General features: G+C 42.5%; 1 protein-coding gene across 1 annotated transcript in view; it reads right to left on the bottom strand.

The window, feature by feature from the left end:
* Positions 1-488: 488 nt before the first annotated feature.
* The window catches only part of egfem1 (EGF-like and EMI domain containing 1), a gene marked incomplete at its 5' end in the record, with an annotated part of 92883 nt that continues 71147 nt past the window's right edge, over positions 489-22224 (bottom strand). The window contains 15 exons of the mRNA XM_079514843.1: positions 489-2230; positions 2707-2835; positions 3128-3256; positions 4371-4499; positions 5198-5326; positions 6059-6187; positions 7142-7270; positions 7966-8094; positions 8537-8668; positions 12063-12191; positions 13037-13165; positions 13869-13997; positions 14448-14576; positions 15124-15252; positions 16247-16375. Coding sequence (XP_079370969.1) covers positions 2148-2230; positions 2707-2835; positions 3128-3256; positions 4371-4499; positions 5198-5326; positions 6059-6187; positions 7142-7270; positions 7966-8094; positions 8537-8668; positions 12063-12191; positions 13037-13165; positions 13869-13997; positions 14448-14576; positions 15124-15252; positions 16247-16375 — 1892 coding nt within the window. The 3' untranslated portion in view covers positions 489-2147. The remainder of the gene's footprint in view (positions 2231-2706; positions 2836-3127; positions 3257-4370; positions 4500-5197; positions 5327-6058; positions 6188-7141; positions 7271-7965; positions 8095-8536; positions 8669-12062; positions 12192-13036; positions 13166-13868; positions 13998-14447; positions 14577-15123; positions 15253-16246; positions 16376-22224) is intronic.

Raw genomic sequence — 22224 nt, 5'->3', positions numbered from 1 at the left:
CCCCTCTGAGTGAACACGCACACGCACGCACACACACACACACACACACACACACACAATCAGAGCTGTAACAGCAACCTTCCCCACTATTCCTCCTCTCAGGAATCACAGGAGCCAATACCATGCAACATCGCTCTCAAATCCCACTCCTCACATATCATTTGTTTACACTAACACACACATCAAGCTCTCAAAGTGGGACATGTTGGCCGAGCTTGAATTACCGGTAAGTGGTAAATTCTTGCACAACCGATGATTTTCCAACCCGTAATGAAAACATTATAAGATTGTGGTCACACACAGAAGAAAATAATGTTTGTATGTACGGTAAATACAAACACACATTAATGGAGCCAAATATAGGCTAGTTCGGAAATGATATGTAGACCAAAACAAAAGTATGAAACTCATTTTTATCAAAATAGCACCATTTACATAGGCATTCCATTAGGCAGAAGGCACAGTACATTATGAGTCATGTAGTAGATATTGACCTGAGATACAATACAAATTCAATTTTGCAATAATCACACACCCTTATTTACATTATATACATGTTTGGTAAATTATGCAGTAGTGGTACGGGGCATAATATTGATCAGACCATGATCATGTTGTCCAAAGGCCTCAAATATAGACATATTTTTTTATATTCACTTTTACCACAGGTACAAAAAAAGAATCAAGGTCAATTTACGTGTATTGAACTTCACGTGAAAATGTAACCAGCTCTACATCCACTCCTAAATGGATCTTCACATACAGTACCTGAAAGAGCTACCGGACACGTCATATTTAATATGGTAAAACATCTACAGTGCTCTGTGCACAGCACAGTGCACTGCAATAGGAAACGCTACTGTATGATCAATGCCAATTAATTTAGAACGTTTGCAATGCCGAGGAGCAAAGCTTGCCCATGTCTGCTCAAATTCCCAAGCCAATATGTGGGAGTGATTTGTAGATGGAGGATGCATGCACAGCATTATTTCACCACAGTCATATTTTATAAATCAAGTATACGCAGGATTATGATGAAGTTGAAAGTCAATGTTTATGGCCAGGCCCACATAGCTGGGTTTCCCTAAAACATCTGTTTGGAATCATTTAGATTTTTCTGTAAGCCTAAGAACAAGGAAGGACATGATCTTAGTGAGAAGAAAAGAACAATCAACACATTTAAAAAACATGGACTTACTAAAGGGCAACATTGACGTTTCACATTAAAAACAAAAGGAAATCATTTAGTAACAACATTCTCGTACTGTACATGATAACAGCATAAATATGTTTGCGTGACAACATCAGTGTGATGGTATTGAATGACATAATTGGTGAGGATTTAGACAATGTGCTACTTGATATTTAGAGAGACAACCAATGAAACTGACTTTACTGTAGCTCATCTGATTCGTTTTCTTCTTTTTGCAGATTATGCACAGTAGGGGGAGGATAATTCAACAAAATTATTTCTGTTGAAAATGAATGCTGAAGTTCCTAGTGCAGAGGTGGTCCTAGACCACTGCAACGTCCCTGTTGCTGTGAAATGTCCCTGTAAATTAGGATGATGGATCACGCACCTCTACAGGTTTTCACACAATAATCTACATTTTTGAATAGGGCTTAAATGGTTAAACTCTCATTTCCCATGTTTCCTTACCTGTGAAAGGAATTGGCAAAGAAAATGTTACGTTACTGTGGAATCACACTGGAGAAGACAATAATGTTTTACAAGCTTGATGGTTAAACAGGAAGTTACTGTATCTGGGAGTAGTATTTACATTAAACGTAAATGTAAATTATTCCAGATCCCTTCCTGTTTTGCAAGTTACACTGTAGATTTCCCATTATGACAGGCATATGTTTGTTGAATATTGCTAAGATACTTGTGAAAAACCTCGCCTGGTACATGGAGTTGTACTCTTTGTTTTTGTCTTTTCCAGAGCCTCTTTACAAGTCCATTGACTGCGTAACATGCACCACCACCAGTCTCAGTTCTGGAAGCCTGGTTCCAGTTTCCACAAAACATCTTCATATGAGCATCAGCTTGGGTTCCTTTGTAAGATGATCTCAGTGTGAAGATGCAGTGGTGAAGCAGGTCCTGTGCTTCAGGACGCCCCGGTCAGGAGCGAGGCCCTCTATCTGGGCTATGTGTGTTTGACGCCTGCTCTTCTCCTGGTCCGCTGGGACGCGGAGGAGTTCACCGCTGCTGGGATCTGCTCCAGTAATCCTGAGCGGAAGGAGAAAAAAAGCACACAAAAGACCCACGAAGACATTCAGCACCGTTCAGGAAAATCAAAAGCAAATGTTCTGGGGTTTTGGGGAAGAGAAGTAAACTGCTACGCAGGTCTCCCGTGAGCTTGGCTTTTGGCGAGGGGGGGGTGGGGAAACGGAGACAGCCTGAAGCCTGGTAACCTGCTGAGTGCAGATTAAAATAACTGTCAGGTGACAGGAGCCGCTATTGAGGTAGACAGGGAGACACACAGAGCGATGGGGCTCAGCCTCACTCACTTACTGACACAGTATTTCACCAAAGCTGGTTCAGCTTTACTGCTTATAGGAGTGTGTCTGTGTGTGTGTGTGTGTGTGTGTGTGTGTGTGTGTGTGTGTGTGTGTGTGTGTGTGTGTGTGTGTGTGTGCGTGCGTGCGTGCGTGTTTGTTCATGCTACATTGGGCTTCATAGGCAACAGGAGAGCTCAGGTTTACCTTTGCTACAGGTGGGACCCAGCCAGGTGAGGGGGCAGTGGCAGCGTCCATTCCGCCCGTCACACCGGGCCCCATGGGAACACTGGCACAACAAGGAGCACTGGGGGCCAAAACGATCTCTACCACAGTCTGAGAGAGAGACAGAGAGAGAAAGAGAGAGAGAGAGAGCGAGAGAGAGACTAAAAGACAGCATAGCCAGGGGGTCCGCAGAATAATTCACAGATTGTTTTATTTATTATTATTACCAGTAGGATGCCCTGAGGGCGAGAAGCGACCTTGCCCTTTAGGGAGAGAAGCGACCTTGCCCTTTAGGGCGAGAAGCGACCTCGCCCAAAATAGGGACGCTAGGTTGAAAGTGGCTATAGCATGTTAAGCACCTGGAAGATGGCATACGGCGAAGCAACGGTGACATGTACTGTACCTCTGTCACATCTGTCTCCTGTCCTTCCTGGGGGACAGAGGCACCTTCCTGTGGCCGAATCACATGGTACGTCCCCGACACAGTCACATGACTGTTGACAGTCCAATCCAAACCGCCCAGGATCACATCCTAAGAACACACGCAATCACGCACAGATGCACACACAAACACACAGTTTTGCATGCATGCAACAACAAGATGTGCATACAAATATAAATGTCCAACCATCCCATATAAACACAAACATGGGTGGACAGATGCAATGGTAAAGCATGCACAGACATCTCCTCTCTCTCTCTCACACGCACACACGCACACAGGTCAGGTTTGATGGTGGAGTCATTGGCTATCTTGCAGCTGCTGTACAGTGCTCAGTCATATCTCCTGCTGGGGCCGAAGTGGCCATTTAGGCCCTAACACTGTGGCGGAGAGCCTCCAAGCAGGCGGGAGGACACATATTTAGGCCCTCACACACTGTGAGCCTCATAAAAGGCAGGAGGACACAGGGATGCAACAGGAATGCATTAAGCAGGCAGGAAACACCTGTCTCTCATCAAATAACCACATCTGCCTGCCCTCCTGCCAGCCTGTCTATCTGTCTGTCTGTCTGTCTGTCTGTCTGTCTGTCTTGGCTGGGTTTTATTTTATTTTTTGCAATGTCTTATTCATGCAGGTATATGTTCATACTTACATAAATGTACTTCTAACAGATGCACAACATGGGGGGTTTCCTGGTAGACTAATGTGTATACCACATGCATATGTCTACAAGGCTTTGAAACCTGGCCCATTCTTTCTTCAAGAAACATCCTCACACTCTCACCCTTTCTTATTACAACTTAGGCGTTTAGCAGATGCTTTTACATCCAGAGCGACTTACAAGTGCAAGTATACAGCGTAACTGCGTAAGCATGAATCCTTGTCAACAAACAACAAGGCAAACAGTCACGTAAGTCAGAGAACAATGCAGTGGCTCAAACCTAGCACCTGTGTAAACAACATGCTGTCTAAATAACATTCTTGATATTTGTAGTCAAGCAAAACAAAGAAACATGTACAACAAAAACATTTTGAACAAGTAACCGATGTAGATCTGTATAATAGATTACGTGACTACTTGAAAAACAATTTTGTTGAACGAATAAGATATTACTCCCATTCTCCTAATCTTGACCTCTTTGTGAACAAACACAAACAGGCTGAATCCAAATGCTTGTCTAATTAATTAAATAAAACGACTCACGTCTCTGGCACTGTGATCCATGGTATCCTGGGGGACACACACAGCTGCCTGTCACATGGTCACATGACTGCCCCATCTTACAGTCACAGGGACGGGCACAGCTTGCTCCAAAAAACCCGGCCGGACATCCTTCAACAAATCAAGTTTATGGTGTTTAGTGACTCCAGCCATTCCCAACTTCCCAACTGGGCCGTGAGGGTATTGCAAGTGGGGCCCAAATAATTACCAAAACATGCTTTATATTATAACAAAATAATATATTTTTAACAGGTTTTAACCTTGAAAATGTATACCAATGCATAGGAACTTAGTATACTGTACTGTGTTAGTGCTATTGATCCAAGCCGGTGCACAATAAATTGATTGATCATTAACCCATTTTGGTGTTAGCATTATGTTATGCTTTAGCTATTGAAAAATAGCAGATCTACAAGCAAAATCGAAGAACGACTGACATAGAAACATAGCTTTTTCAGAAAACTGTCAGGATGTAGAAGACATTTTTAGAATCTGATCTCAGGTCAAAATGGGTTAATATAAACAATATATGATCAGATGTGTGTGCTGCGAACGCTTTTGAGATTTTCAAGTGGGCTCTGGTCAAGAAAGGGTTGGGAACCATTGGTTTATTCTGAACCAAACCAATCCAATCCTCTTCATGACAGGTGTTTTCAACACTGTTGAAGGGATTCATTTTCATTCCAAAATTCTCCTCACATTGAAACAGGTAAAAAAAAGAAGATGTGTTACAACCTCTGTAGTGATAACGTCAATTAGGCCATGCAGAGATAAACAAACCAAATAAAGCGTAATAAAGGAAAGCGTACTGTGCTGACAGGAGTGTCCATAGTGGCCAGCAGTACAGCTGCAGCTGCCACTGATGCGGTCGCAGGTTCCATTGTTGTTGCATGGACAATCAAACTCACAGTCAGGCCCGTACTTCCCTTGTAGGCAGGCTACACACGCACGCACGCACGCACGCACGCGCACACACGCACACACACACACACACACACACACACACACACACACACACACACACACACACACACACACACTGTTATACTACACTTTGTACACACGTTGTAAGGACAAGGAAAAACAACCACACTAATAACGTCACATGTTTAACCATAAGCCTGAGATACACTTAACAGGGGTGTTGATACAGTACATTTAAATTTAACAGTAAAAATGTAAAAATAAAAAAATAAAACAAAAACAGTTACTGACAAATTTTGAGGGCTGCCAATAATACATAATCTCTTACAGTCACTAAGTGTTCTAACACCACAACTCACAAGGCACTCTACATGTCTGCACACTAGGAAAATAAGACTGTGGAGATTAAATTATAAAAAGAGCAATGCACTCTTATTTTCTCAAAATGCCATGTCTGATAAGTTCATCAGTTACAACAGTGGATCTCAAAGTGGGGTCCAGGGACCGATAGGGTTCCTTGAGGGGGTCCCATTTGTTACATTTTAGGCATTTAGCAAGGTGAACATAAACATTCAGAGAGACAGTGTAGTGCCTCAGTGCACTAGGATCACAGGTAAACTAAGAACCTACATGTAGCATCAGTCTAGAACAATATACAATCAAAATAGTCATGGGGTGTGATGGGGATGTTATGGCCGTTCTTGAAATAAAAACGTTTGAGAACCACTAGAGAAAAAAGCCCGTACCTGTGTCACAGCGAGGTCCGGTCCAGCCCAGACCACACCTGCAGGTCCCGTTCACAGGGTCACACATGGCCCCATTCTGACAGCTGCACGTGTTCCTGCACTGCAGGCCATAGCGCCCCCTAGGGCATGCTGGAGCAACAGCAGAGATGGGCTCAACGTCAGAAAGAGACAAGCATGACCAGGCCTCTGCTAGGGCTGGGCAATTCACCCAAAATATAGAACCAACTAACGCACGCACGCACGCACGCACGTACGCACGCACGCACGCACGCACGCACGCACACACAGACGCTCCCATGCAGATACAAAATGCACTAACATTCAAGTTTATTTAGGCAGCAGTTCATTAGTGAGATGGCAAAGTGGTCTAATTTGGCACCGATATAAAAGAATAATCATGTTTCTCTGGGTAATTTAGATTGGAGAAACAATAAGCGAGTATTCTTTGATTCCCCTGTTTATTTATTTGTTTCGTTGCCAAGTCCATCGACACGGAACACAGGGAACGAGCTACTAATAGGCCTCTCCAAACATTCAACAAGAGCAGAACATAAGTGGTGGCACGTCCACAGCACTACGTAGTAGGGAACGTTTAGCTCAGGCAGCCATGGAAACTCCCGTTCTTCAGTCCAATGGAACTGCTGATAAACGGAGAGATTAGGAGGCCAGACAACCGCCTATGTTCCCCAGGAAATCAACTCTCTGATCATCAGAGCCCCTCAAACTGAGGAAACTGAGAATTTGTTACTTAAATATACAGTGGAAAATAGAATCTTGAAAATACACCCTTAATACTTTTCCCCAAATGTAGATGTTTTCCCACTTGTCCGTTGTTCTGATGAGCTCATTAAGGCAAATAGTGCCTGTTGCCGTCTGTATCTAAAGTAACTCAGTGTCAACACAACAGAGGAGTTGCATGTGGGTTCAGGAGTGTGTCCCACTGCCCGCTGTACGTATTTTTGGTAACTTTACTGATTAGATATTGATTAGTATCTCATTAAATTATGTCATAACGAGAGATGGAATTACGGAATGTCACTGTTAGACATTGGTGGATTCGGCCTCTATTGCCCATATACGTACCTTGTTGGCAGGACTGTCCTATCCTACCAGGAGCACATATACACCTCCCAGTCACTGCGTGGCACTGTCCGCCTTCCCCACAGGAGCACAGCAGACCACAGTCCTTCCCATAGTAACCCTGTGGACATCCTGCAGAAATAAACATCTCACAGTCAGAAATGTCAGCACATACCGCAGGAGAGCAGAGCTCACTGTGCAGACCTCATGGGATGTCCTCTGTGCAGGTTAATACTTAATGGAGTAGATATATTGTCTATGAAACAGTCCACATCGTTGCCATCAGGGGAAAAAACCTTGTATCTGTAATATATGTATTCAACGTTCTTCAGTTTAAACATAAATAAAAGTAGTTTGTCATATGAGGGTAACGCAAAAGTAGCGAAAATAGCTGTTCTATTTTGAAGGGAAACGTTGAAGTGGTTATGTGACTATGGATTTTATGAATATTGAACCAATGAAAGGTATTTTATCAAAATGACAAATTTCCTGAAAAGTAAATTTTGGACATAGGTGTAGACCTATGTCCAAAATTTAAAAAAGGTTTCCAGCCGACAGCGACATTATATTGTTTACTGCCACATTGCTTTGATCTTTTTCTCCCATCACAGATCTATTGAACACTGGAATGAAACTACTGAATGTTGACATAATGTCCATAAGTGGACTGACATGAAAAAGTTTCTCTGGAATAACCAGTACAGACAAATGCATGGTGTCCTGATAGTGTCTGTGCGTAATAGTTTCAAACATATAACGATAATATTGGTAGCTACCTGAGCTACAGTTAGCTCCGATGAAGCCAGGTGGACACTGACAAGACCTACCTGAGCTACAGTTAGCTCCGATGAAGCCAGGTGGACACTGACAAGCTCCAGTCTTGAAATCACAGCGACCACCGTTGATGCATCGACATCTTGACTTGCAGTTTGGTCCGTAAGTCCCTTCTCGACATCCTAGGGATGGAGAGAGACAGAGAGAAATAATGAGTTATTAGTACCATTGTCTTTATAAGCACTTCATTCCTATATATATATACTTTGTTATGTGATGTGTGCAATGCATTGTGTGCTTGTAGATTGAGTATTTTCCAAATTTCTGAAGATGTTGGGAAAATAATGTTTGAAACTCAAAATGTTTTGCCTACATTGACATGCCCAGAATAAGGCAACCAGATTGAAAGTGGTTCATTCTGTGGCTGCTGGAAGACCAGAACATGTTTATCTTCTATGATAAATAATTATTTCCCTCAATTCATTTGTAACATCAACAAGAAGTAAAAGTTGGATATTTGTCTTTTCTTTTTGTATAAAAACAAACCCTGAATATAAAACATTACATAAAGCTCCATTTTAAAATGATGGGTATTATTGTGGAGTGTGCTTCTGTTCTACTCACGTAGCTCACAGCGTGCTCCGTTGTAGCCTGGTAGGCAGGAGCATCTTCCCGTGACAGGGTGGCATTGTTCCTGGTCTCCTGAACACTGGCACAGCTGGGTACAGTTCTGTCCATACATCCCAGCTGGGCAGGCTAACAACAAAAGTATATATATTAATAAAATCTAACAACACAGATAGTGGGCAAGTACTGTACATTGTTCTTCAAGTCAAGACGTCCCTGATATTTCCCTAAACCCAACTTAAAAGACAATGTTTTAGCTTTATTTCATCATACTAATAATGGGAACATTAATAGCATTTGATCTTAAAGTGCAAGATCACTTTGGTAGAGGTTTGGGTTGTGTAGTTGCCATGTGGACTCCAAATGTGGATAAGAAATCTAAAATAATTGCTCCAGTGATTAGAAATTGATAATTCAAAATGTGCTCCTCATAGATCATTGACTTACATTGTACGCTGAAACAGCTCTCAAACTCTTTTAGTACGTAAACAAACACAAAGAAAGTTGATTCAGACAATATAGAAGAAACCTTGTGCTGTTTTGTTTTTATATTACAATGTTAAGTTGATTTTGTCATTTTTATTAGGAAGAAAACCCGGACTGGATCCATGGATCCAGATCTTCAAATAATAAAATCAAAACAGTATGAGGTGTTTGTGTTTGTTTACGTACTAAACGAGTGATTTTGAGAGCTGTTTCAGCGTACAATGTAAGTCACTGAGGAGCATATTTTGAATTATCAATTTCTAATCACTGGAGCAATTATATTTTGATTTCTTGTCCACATTTGGAGTTACATCATGGCAAGGTAACTACACAACCCAAACCTCTACCACAGTGGTCTTGCACTTTAAGCATTTAGCATCTGGCTGTAAACAACAGGTGATTACAGCCAAACAACATGTTTAGTTGTAACAATTCAAGTAGGCTACAGATGTTCCCAGATAAAAGACAACAATCCAATTTATTCCGATTTTTTTAGGGAATTTAGAGGGAAATTCATCATTCATATCTTTATCAAATCTAAATGTTATATTATGTTACATTATTAACAAGAAAGCATTCAATATTTTGCAGCTAAGAAAGAGAAATGTCATCAACTAACCAGTTTCACACGCTTGTGTGCTGCACGCTCGCACGCACGCACGCACGCACGCGCACACGCACACGCGCACGCACACACACACACACACACACACACACACACACACACACACACACACACACACACACACACACACACACACACACACACACACACACACACACACACACACACACACACACACACACACTTCGCACATGCATACTGCACATGCACCATAATATAAAATCTTCAGTGTTAATTTAACCATTTGTTACTCAGAGAGTGTACAAAATGTAACCAGATGGACCCTCACAGACACAGGGCCATTTGGATTGTACTGTGTATACTGTCACGGTAATGAATGTGGCCCACAGACAGAAGTACAATCAGTCATAAATAGCGAGATAGATCTGTGAACCAAACATGTTGTTTTGTGGTGTGTGTGTGTGTGTGTGTGTGTGTGTGTGTGTGTGTGTGTGTGTGTGTGTGTGTGTGTGTGTGTGTACAGCACTGAGGTACTCGGCAGTAGGCAGCATGGGGGACAGATAAGAAAAAGGACCCCAGACTAAAGAGGCAATTACGGCGCTGTCATTATGCATGTCTGCCTTCCAAAAGCCCTTATCCGCTGCTGAGGAGACAAAAACAATGCCTTCTGTTTTACTTGGCAACCGGAGTGTAACATTTATCAGATGTCTGGGGAGTTAGCCTGTGAGGAGAGGGGGGTGGGTCGATGGTAGAGGGAGAGAGAGGGGGGGGTAAAGTCGTAAACCTGCTCGTACACAGACCTACAGGGTAGAGCAGCAAATGGAATTGATTTGGTATAATTCTGTATCACACAGTGTAGTTTCCACGTCGAATAACCGAAGGACTTGTGGCGTATTGGCGATACTGAAGAGTGACTGGTGGCTTTACTTCAAAATAGTCAACATGATGTTGAACATGCAAAAAGACAGACAAATAATTTTGTCCTTCACACATCGTGGAGACTAAATGTCTGTTTTTTTGTCCATGCACTTAAGTTGTCCCAAAATCTGTTCTTTCAAACTGTTGATTGAGTCGTGAGTACATTCACGCAGAATGCAAATAATAAAGTGACTTAATCTTTTTTCAGAACAAGGGATTTCTGTGTTGCTGCACTGCGGATAAAGGCACCAACAGTATTTAAATTGTTTGATGCTAAAAATATTACTTCCAATAGAGCACCGACGTCAATATCGGTAGAGGGCGCTTAAGTCCACGGGTTCATGTACTTTTTATTTGCATTGTAAAAGGCATTTTAGAGCGCCTCATATAAGAACTGTGATTGAAAAATAAGCAAATCATCCCGGGCCGTTTCACTCATATGGATGTGAAGAATCAACTGACTGTGAGAAAACGCTGATGTTACTGCTGTTGCTACAGACTGTAGCAAATATGGGGGACTGACAGTCATAAACGATATACAGAGACAACTCCCAGACAATATCGCCGGGACAGTTTGTTTATTTTTGAAAAGCTTCCATGAACCAGGGGATGAGCGAGTGACGTTAGGACTTCTGCGCTCTATAGTCATTCTGTTTATCCGTTACGCCTGTGGTTTGTTTTGTCTTCAAAATGTTGATGAATAATCATGAATATATTATATTCATCATAAATCACAGAATCCAGCACAAATGATTGGCTTATCATTTTAGCCATGCTTTTGTATTTGAAGTACATTATGATCAAAACACATGCACGATGAAAGCCCAGCATAAAGACCTCTCTTTTTTCTTTTTTTGTGGACTGCATTTCCTGGCAAGGAATCAAACTACAATATTAATCTTTAGGAGGTTGAAAGGAATCATTTTTATAAATGATTAATTCTATACACACTAATAATTGTGGGTGCGTACGTTTCTTCCATGATGCATTTCTGTCGTTAATACCGTTATGCGAGTAGTGTGGCTGCATCAAGGTGCAAGTGGTTTGTTTTTTAATAGTGTAAAAGCCATGACAGCAATATGAGCCACATGCCAAAGGCTCAATAGTCAGGATAATGTCTGTGTGGAGCATTTACAGGAGACAGTAAAACTGCCTTTGACACATAATCATCAAGATGTACAGCCACTGAAGTTAGGCAGTGACCTTGTCCTCCAGGATGAGAGAGTCTCCACCATCACTCAGGTCGTCTCGGTGAAGTGGTATTACTTTAACCGCACAATTATATTTATTTTATTTAGCTGCACTCAAATTGTCTAGAGAACATTTAAAGTGAGCAGGGAGAGCGCTGACTCAGGTGAAGAGATCACTTGGAAGGGCCGGTAAATTAAGCAGTTTTGTTTTATTTTCTTTCTCTATTTGGCAGTACTCTTTGGCTGGGTGGTTTGACTGGTTCTGGAATAGTGCACGTCCATAACCGTGCCATGTATTTGCATTCAAAGTAACGGCATCATCTACATTTTTTGTGTTTCTTACCCTTTTCACAGCCGTTCCCAGTCAGCCCCGGACGGCAGCCACAGGTCCCTGTCTCATGGTGACAGGATACCCCAGACTGGCACTTACACCGAAGGGCACAAGAGGCACCGTATGACCCTGGCAGGCAGGCTGCGAGACCACAGAAGAAAGAAATCCAAGAAATAAATGTTTTTCATGTTATCACAAAAGTTTCCCTTAAAGGACCACTTCACCACTTTTCAACCTATCTTCATATTATAGGTCCTCACTAATAATCATGAAAAAATGGCGCAATTTTTTTCTACTCGGTCTGTGTCTCATAGGAGGGCTGTGGGCAGTTCAGAAACCGTCTTCCAGTGACATCATCGATGGGGAATACAAGCTAATAGAAACTGCAGGCTTTCTAGTCCTGAAAAGTTGCAATGCGAAAATGGAAGCCATCGTTCTCACGATAATGAAAATCTTTTTGTAAAAAAATCTTGTTTTAAAAAAGATCTGCCTAATGATGATGTCACTGGAAGACGGTTTCTAAACTGCCCACAGCCCTCCTATGAGACACAGACTGAGTAGAAAGAAATCATGCCATTTTATCATGATTATTAGTGAGGACCTATTATATGAAGATAGGTTGAAAAGTGGTGAAGTGGTCCTTTAAGGCCCATTTTATAGTGAAAATAGCACATCTAGGAGCTCACTGTCTATAGTTTAGCTGCTTAGTAGAAATGGAAATTAAAAAATATGCTTTATATTTTAGCCAACAGAAATGAGAAAGGGATGACACAAGTTACAGACATCCGAAGAGTTGTCTGGCTTGAGAAGACCAGTACATGCATTTCTTACACCACCATCAAAGTGGCGGGTCCCCAGCTAAATGAGTTCACACCGCATCGCATCGTGATGTGTTGTGAGCTTGTAGATTGTCTATTTGCAATAAATCCTGAAATATTTTGTTTATCCTCGACATAAAAAGGTTTGAGAACCACACACACACGTACGTTTGTCACACCTGGGTCCTCTCCAGCCTGGCTCACATTCACAGCGGCCTGTGACATGATGGCAGTTGCTACTGTGTACACAGTCACACCTCTGCTCACATCTGTCCCCATGGAAACCCTTAGAACAGGCTGTAAAAACAACACGCAACGTCAACGTCCAGGAACAAGAAAACAATATATCTCCATCTTTATCAAAACTTTGCTACATATTGACTTTTTTATGCAAGGTAACTAAGCTCTCTGACTGAACAGTGGTATTTTCTGTGCCCAACACTATAACAAAGTGTTCTCTATAAATATATGAAAAGAGAAAATAATGGATTGCTATATAAATGATGAAGCATAATGTATAACTGTTACTTTTATTCCGGTTAGCATTATTCACTTATGACATTAACGTAAAAGGAGCTGACAGCAGAGACAAATAAATACTGTACTATATGCAAGTCACAGCAATATCAATACAGCTTCTTGCTGTAAGCTTAATAGTGTTGTCACTTGTAGCGTGCTTAGTAATTAAATGCTATAGGCCGATGCCTGAACGATTGCCCGTTGGGAACAATGACTGTTGGGAACTCATTCCCCTCTGGTTATGTAAAACCTGTTGTACCTTGTCTGAGTATCCGTTGTCTATCCCTTTTATACCCAGAGATCCCAACTGCTGATCCGACCATCCGGGTTTATATGGATGTACTGTCTATATTTTAGGAGAATATTTCGACTTCACACCGGGACCTGCACTCTAATATCTTTGGCAAAGAGATTTGGTGTAGAGTAGACAGAAGAAAGCATATAGAGACAACTCAGGTTGAGTTCACTAGTAGAGGTTCACCTGTCTGACAGTGCTCGCCCTCCCAGCCAGGTGGACAGCTGCACTGCCCTGTCACTCTGTCACACCGTCCTCCGTTGGTACATCTGCAGGTCTGGGCACAGCCCTCTCCGTAACGCCCTTCCTCACACTCTAGGAGAGAGGAGAGGGACAAACAGTTTGTGACAGACTTTTTTTTCCTTTTGTTAAAGTTAACATTCATATTCACACCAAGGGTAAGGGAATATTTTCTGGTCCCGGGTGAAGGGAAATAGTTTTTACTGCTTTGCCCAGCTGAAGTTGGTTCAGATGGCTCTCTAACTACAGTAGCTCTCTAACTTGATATGGTATGGTATACTGGATGAGCCGGGGGTCGAACCCGGCAACCGTCCGATTCCCCGACGGCCTCTCTACCCACCGCCTCCGAAACGTCCACATTTGGAAGCCTGAGAAAAGCTATCATGTACGACTTTGACCTTTATTACGTTGTGTGTGGGACATGATTCTAATAGCAATGTGCCTCCAACATTAGCTCTAATCCTGTCAAGTGCTACTAGTGAGAGCTCTGGTTGACGTGCCCTCCAGAGAAGGAGGACAACTCACCCAGCTCACAGGCTGCTCCTGTCCAGCCATGGGAACAGGAACACTGGCCAACGATGCTGTCACAGGAGCCGCCGTGTTGGCAAAGACATTGATGGGAGCAGTCCTCACCGTACTGTCCTGCAGGACAAGCTAAACACACAAACACAGCATTATACAGGAGGTTAACGGATAAGAAGACAAAGCAGCTCATGTGAAGAAAAAAAACATAATATACAAGTATCATCGTGGTTATGAATATGAATTATTAATTTATAATTGTCTGACTGTGTTGAAAAAAGACACAAAATGTTATTCCATAATGTAATAACATTTTGGCTAGATCATTAAACCAAGAATATATTGAAATTACAAGCATTCTAAGCATAAATACCAAACATTATATTTATCATGTACAGTAATAGAAATGCACAAATGACATACCATAGTCAAATCCTCAGTGTTAATTTAGGCTACTGCATCCATTTGAGACTCTGTGACCCTTATGGGTGTTTACATTTGTTCACTCTCAAGAGTTGAATTAACACACTGTCACTGTCAATGTGTCCATGAAAGGACATCCTTATTGAAATGAACCTCCTCAAGTGGCCCCGTGGTAAAACGTAGAGACAGTGAGCCATAGAGCTGTTGTCACTGTTTTCCTTTGCATTTCTATGGGGCTGAGTGATGAGCTACTCACGCTGATGGCAGTTGGCGCCTGTCCACCCGGCCGTACAGCTGCAGCGGCCGGTGACGTGGTCACACCTGGCACCGTTCTGACACACACAGGTCTCACTGCACCGCTCGCCAAAGAGACCCTGCGGGCAGGCTGCCCAAGCACACAACCCACAGCACACACCACGCACACACACATTTAGTGAATGGACGACGGACATCCAAGTGCATCATGCAAGCACGCGTGTGAACACACATACTGACAGACACGCATGCGTGTGCGCGCACACACACACACACACACACACACACACACACACACACACACACACACACACACACACACACACACACACACACACACACACACACACACACACACACACACACACACACACACACACACACACACTTATCTCACAATCAATGCACTGTGGCTACAGTATATCCACACTGATTTAGCCAGGCTAGAGGACTTTATGGAGGAAAGGAAGCAACAAAAAGAGCCGACATTTTTAGGGCATTTTTGGGTTTTCTGGGCACGTATCGTGAACTTCCCCTAATGATCAATGTCTGCGATGACATTTGAGTCAAAGAGAGAGAGGGAAACCAGCTAATGACAGAGACGTGTCATTAAGTCATGCTAGTGGCTTTCTGCTGACTCTGGCAATGGTAATCAGGACCGCAAAACGGGCTGTGGCGAGAGGAGCGCCTTGAATAAGACTTCAGAATGACAGACTCTGAACTTTTAGAGGGCATTTCACTGGATTCATTAAAACAAGGGCATGGAGCTCTCAGGAAACCTTCGGCATGCTAACACTGATGGGCCTTGCCCGACTATAAGAGCTTTCCATGTAAAGTCCTCCCTCTCCCGATGTTCATCCCAATAAACACGTGGATGTATTTATCCAGAATAGACCCCAATTAACCATCGTTGCCCGAGGGAACCGTTGTCCCCCCTTCCCCTTGCTCCCTCCGCCCCACCCCGCCCTTACCCATCCCTGAAAAAAAAGACATTGGCAATGTCTCATTATAGAGATAATTGTTCACAAACACATTGCAGTTGTATTTAAGGAGAGGATGTCGTGATGGGATCGCAGAGAGAGGGCCTCCCTCACACCCCGTTTTAATGATGTGGCTTCCATTACCCAGAATGCAGTGTGGTCCGGCCCAGCCGGCGGTGCAGAGGCAGGCTCCTGTGATGTGGTGGCAGCGGGCATCGTTCCTGCACTCGCACATCTGGCCACAGTCAAGACCGTAAAAGCCGTCCGGGCACACTGTGGGCCAAAGATAAAACATCCCAATGGTTAGGACTGGCAGCTCCACACACGAGGAGAGGAACACGCTCAGATGCCAACTATTTTTTTATTTTATTCTCTCTCCCCATACTCCTCCCTCTCTCTCCCTCTCTTACCACCTACCGAAAATACCAATATCAAATTGCAGTACCGTGCTGCGGCTGTTCATTTGCGGAGCGTCTGCGTTCGTTAAGTGAGCTCATGTCCCACATGTGCAGCGTATCTGGGCCACATCAAAGTCGCCCGGCGGCCCGGGGGCCGTTCTCCTTTGGGGGGCGGCGGAGGGGGCCCACAGAGCGCTGGTAATTAGAGCACCTGCTGGGCCCACAGGCCCCGGCAACACAAGGCAAAACAAAGCCAGGTTACTGTGCCCCCTCAGACACAGACACACACACACACACACACACACACACACACACACACACACACACACACACACACACACACACACACACACACACACACACACACACACACACACACACACACACACACACACACACACACACACACACACACACACACACACACACTTGTAGACATACACAGTACAAAATATCAGTGTTAATTTAACTCTGGGATGCCTTCATGGACATATACACCATGCTTTCATTCACGCAACTCGCATGCAACGACTGACATTTGCATATGCACGTGTATACACACTACACATGCATGTGTGCGCTCACTCCTCCTAGTGTATTATCATTGCCGGTGCGCAGAACCGCCAGCACAAAAGTCTGTTTCCCATTCTCAAGGCGGGGTTCTAGAGATTGTTTAAGTGTGTGTAGAGTCAATAGACACTCAGCCAGTTTGGTAAACACCGTGCCTGCCATCCAGAAGGACTCAGCGAGAGGCTGGGGGATGAATGGACCTTTCCACTACCGGGATGTAAATATTGTCTGCAGGCATGACTTCACCAGAGCAGGAAAGAATGACTCTGTTTATTCACTGTCTTCTTTTGATTGCTCAATTTGTCACCAAACAGTTGTAGGGATCACAGCCTAACATGAGCATAATGGTACTATTTTTGCAAAACACGTACCTCCATTCTGGAATGTATTTACATGAGCGCTACTCTTGCTCTGCCAAAGCCCTTTGATTGATTGACAGATATGGTTGACATTTCTCCCTTACAAATCCCCTCTCTTCTGCTTTCAGCTGTTATTATGTGTGGGCAAATCTGGAGCTGATTATGACTTTGGCCCAAGTCCCAATTCCTATATGTCTCCTGCTCCAATATCATCCGTGGGCAGCAGCAGCCCTTCTCATTTACATACTACCTCTCATGTGTGTGTAAAGCCTGATTTATACTCTTCTGCGCACCGCTGTCACGCGCAACGAAGTGGGCAATGAATTAACCCATTCTGACCTGAGATCAGATTCTAAAAATGTCTTCTACATCCTGACAGTTTTCTGAAAAAGCTATGTTTCTGTGTCAGTCGTTCTTCGATTTTTCAAATATAGCAGACCTACAAGCTCGTAGCGCGCCACTCGGTGGCGCGCTATGAGCTTGTAGATCTGCTATTTTTGAGTGGTGCAAACCACTCCAACAACTGGCTTTGTACCCGTGTACCCGTGTTTGTTCGTACCAAAACAACGAGCATGGTTGCTATGGTCATGCGGAGAGTACTTATGACACAGATGCTTTCCTGGTTCTAATGTACAGTAACTATAACAATAAATGTGTAGTTGCACCACTCAGTTCACACGGGTGTGATTTTTCAATAGCTAAAGCATAACATAATGCTAAGACCAAAAGGGGTTCCCGCCCAAAATGGGTTAAGCATAAGGGAGAAAGGAGGCGTGGCACAATGCCATCATAGCGAGACAGAAAATGCCAATGAGATAAGTGCGGAAATGAGTCAAATGTTCAACAATTTGGTGCATTGTAAATGCCACTGTGTAGGGCTGAGTGATATGACTTCGAATCAATATCACCATATCATTGTTGAGCGATTATTATACTTTTTTAATAGTGAAAAAATTGCAGATCTACAAGCTCACTATTCATCACAATGTGATATATTGTGAGCTTGTAGGTTATTTTCACTGTCACTGTTTTGATTGACTGACACCTTTATTGATACGAATGTGTATGTGTAAAAGGTGTATGAAATTATGAAGTGAGGGATAAGTATGAATGTGTAAAATACATTAAAATCCGTCCGAGCACACCAGGGTGTAATAGATTAGTCTGATTAAGTGGTAAATCAGACTAATCTATTTAGTTGATTATTTAAAAAAAAATCTACTAGAATTTTGTTGTAGATTCTTTGAAATAAAGAACATTCTAAAAACAAAAACAAAACACATGTTTCTCTATTATTCGTTTAACCTACATGAGTACATAAGTCGGTTATTGGTTCACAAATTCCGGTTTCGATATATTGCCGTTGAATTGCCCAGCCCTACCGATGTTTACTGATTCTACATGATGTCAGTGGTGGACAAAGTATTAAGTATTCAAAAGTACAAATTACAATTTTCAGAAAAAGGGAAAATAGCAGATCTACAAGTTCACTTTGTGAGCTTGAACATTGGCTAATTTCACAATATATTTATTATAAGTTTCGGTCCCAAGAGTCCCTTCCTAGAAATGCAGTGGAGCAAAAATATTTCAAATTATTTCTATTTAAATTGTATAGCGGCTGAAAGTCATCAGCTTGCACAAAAAAATCATACATCATCTCATTCTGGCCAATCACAATTTGCGTCCTCACTTTTGTCTTCAATGTTTACACAAACACTCAAAGCTGGGCATAGGAGGGGCTAGGGCCCCTCAAAAAAATAAAATAAATACTAAACAAAGTAAATGTACTTAGTTGCTGTCCACCACTGCATGATGGTGTACACGGGTCGTTGCTCCTGTGGAGTTTTCCTTAAGCTTCTTCTTCTACTGGGGAAAGCATCCCTCGTGCTCAGCACTTTTCTGGCCCGCACCACCGCTGTGTTCCCGGGCTGACAGCATGACGTCTGTCTCTGCCGCCTTTATAGTGGTTTAGACTTCGTCCACTGATGATGCTGTCATCTTAAGCTGGCTGCGCTGTAACTCTGCGGCCGTGCTGCTTCATTGTTTATTATTAACATCACGATTACTTGACGACATAGTGACAAGTTAGACATCCTCTCACTGCCGCGGGAAGAACAACCCCGTTTTCTTTATTAGGGAAGGCATAAATTTATATGAAAACATACCAAAATCTCCAATATTATTATTTTTTCCCCTTTGCCTCTGCAGTACAATATGACCAGCACCGCAGTAGGTATGGTGCACACAGTGGCTCCATTCTCAAAACAGAAGACTATACTCATTTACACCAGCAGGAGGCAGAGGGGTTCCGTTTCAACCACATAACATAAGTCATCTAATATTAGCCTTGGGCCCGCCAGTATTTCAAAGTTCAGGCATTTCTTTTTTGCAGCCTGTGTTTATAGGTAGGCATGGAGGAGTCAATCCTCCACCACTACCACACACACTGTGCCATCACTGAGAGACTCCATCTCTGCTCTAAATGAGCTCTTTAAGACAGCGGGATTATTTCCAGATCCCTGGTTGTGTAAGAGCCACTGCTGTCAGCCTATAAAGCAGACCCAGGGACCACACAGCCAGGGGAGAGCAGACCACAGAATTAGAATGGATAGAAGGAACGCAGAATAGAACTTCCTGGTGCCACTCAGGACTTGCGAGACAATGAATAAGGTCGAGACAAATACGATAACAAAACGCTCACGTTTCCCTGACAATATTGCGGAAGTTTGGCGGCTGTTTACCGGGGCAGCTGCGAGCACAGCTGAACTGTTTTGATGCAAAACATCAAAGAGGACCTTAGCAGAAAGAGAGCATGACGCACATTAATTGAACTACGTTTGAAGAGCTTTGGGTCAATGTCAGCCCTTTGACTGCTTTCTTTCTGCTAGACTGCCTTAAAACTTTCATCCTGGGGTTTTTCAGTTAAATGATGCCTTTGCCATGGCAACATATCAGCTTTCCAATGATAATAATGCACAGCCCCAATTGTTATGACCATGAATTACTTTATCTACTGCTGATACAATTCTATTGATGCCAAATAGACTGTGTACCATGCAGCCAAACCAAGCCCTTTGTGAATGCTAATTTAACCACTATTCTAAACATAGGCTATCATAATAGGTGAAAATATTTGGCGAAAATAGCCTAACTAATGTTGTAAGCTTGTAGATCGTCTATTTTCTCTATCTGACGTACAATGAAGTACATAGGGTTTATTTACGTGGGTTAACGGGCATGCCATCTCTATCCGGATCAATTCTGTGGATCACACAGACATGGTCGGAGGACCTGGTCCTCCTCACCGAGCAGGCCTCTTCCTGACTACTCCTGAAGGGAAGAGGCCCCGTGGAAGACTTGAGAAACTGGACACCTCTGTTTTAGGGGGAAAGGCCTTTAAAAAACAGAATCTGGCCAGACCGATAGGCCTATTTCCACGGCAACGGCCAATCAGAATGACGTCTGTGTCTGAGGCCATTAGACTGTTATGGCTAGGGATGTGAAGCTCTGTTCTAATGTGACACGGCAGTGATTTACAATGCCCCATGCACCGCTGGGCTGGTAGGAGTTTCCAGGGCTGCTAGTACACTTACAGTAAATCTCACACCTTGTAATAACATAAGACCACTTCCAGTCAAAAGACCATGATCAAGATCAAATCCATTATGCTGTTAAGACTCTGTGAGGGATGGTGCGGTATGTCTTTCATAAATAAATAAATAAATAAATATCACAACGATAAGCAGAGCATCAGAGAGAGAAAAGGGTTTGCCATGTCACGACACCATAAATGCGTACAATTATTTTTTTACGGACGGTATGCAGATTATGAAATATCATAAATCCTGCTGTCCCAAAATGTAAACTATTATGATTCTATATTTCTTTAGTTGTGGTTTGATTGTCTGTGTTAGATTACTGATGGTTCATATTCATATACTGAACATTAAAAGCAGAAGACCATCCTACAGCTCCCTCTAGAGGATGTTCAAGATAATGACATAAGGATCTGAGGGCAATGAGCACAAATGAGAAATACTACAAAGAACATAAAGATAATAAAATATCATGAAATTGCTGACAACATCATACAGGCCTACTCGCCTAAGCAAAAAATAAATACATGCATATCTTTTGTATTTTTCTAAACTTTCTTAAAATATATTTCCAGAGTCCAGAATATAATGTCAAAATGTGTTTTTTGGCCAGTGTTAACTATACAATTTATTATTATTATTAATTAATTAATTAATTGATTAATGTATTTATTTTCAGGATCAAAACAGATCAAAGTGGTTGTCTCTACCAGGGGAGGTAATCCAGTGTTTATAATGTGGAATCTATCACTGGAAATGTTTCACAGAACATTCCAGTGCATACTGTAAATAGAATAAGTGTCAAGTCTAACCCTGACCCTCAGATAAATACTGTATATTTACAGAACATTATATCTGATAATGGAAATTATAATTGGCCTTTAGATATCTTAGTTTTCTCAAAGCAGGCACAGTCCCAGGACATCCAAAGGAGGTACAAAGGACCCCTTGCAATCTGAATAATGTATTTAAATGTCAGACATGTAAAAGTTATAAAATATGTCACATAAACTACAGTTTACTGGCATTATGGTGGCTCCACCAAACAGTATCTCACTTTTTTAGGAATCATAGCCTATAAAAATAAAAGTGTGCCTACACATTTAATTTGGTTAAATGCGTCAAAGGATGAAAGGTGCACTGAGGAATTACATTGGATCAATGGCTAGAGGTCTATATAAGTTTAACCACACACTGAG

Source organism: Electrona antarctica (assembly GCF_951216825.1).
Source record: "Electrona antarctica genome assembly, chromosome: 11".
Lineage (NCBI taxonomy): Eukaryota > Metazoa > Chordata > Actinopteri > Myctophiformes > Myctophidae > Electrona > Electrona antarctica.
Note: the sequence above shows the minus strand (reverse complement) of the source record. Positions and strands in the feature narration are given on the sequence as shown.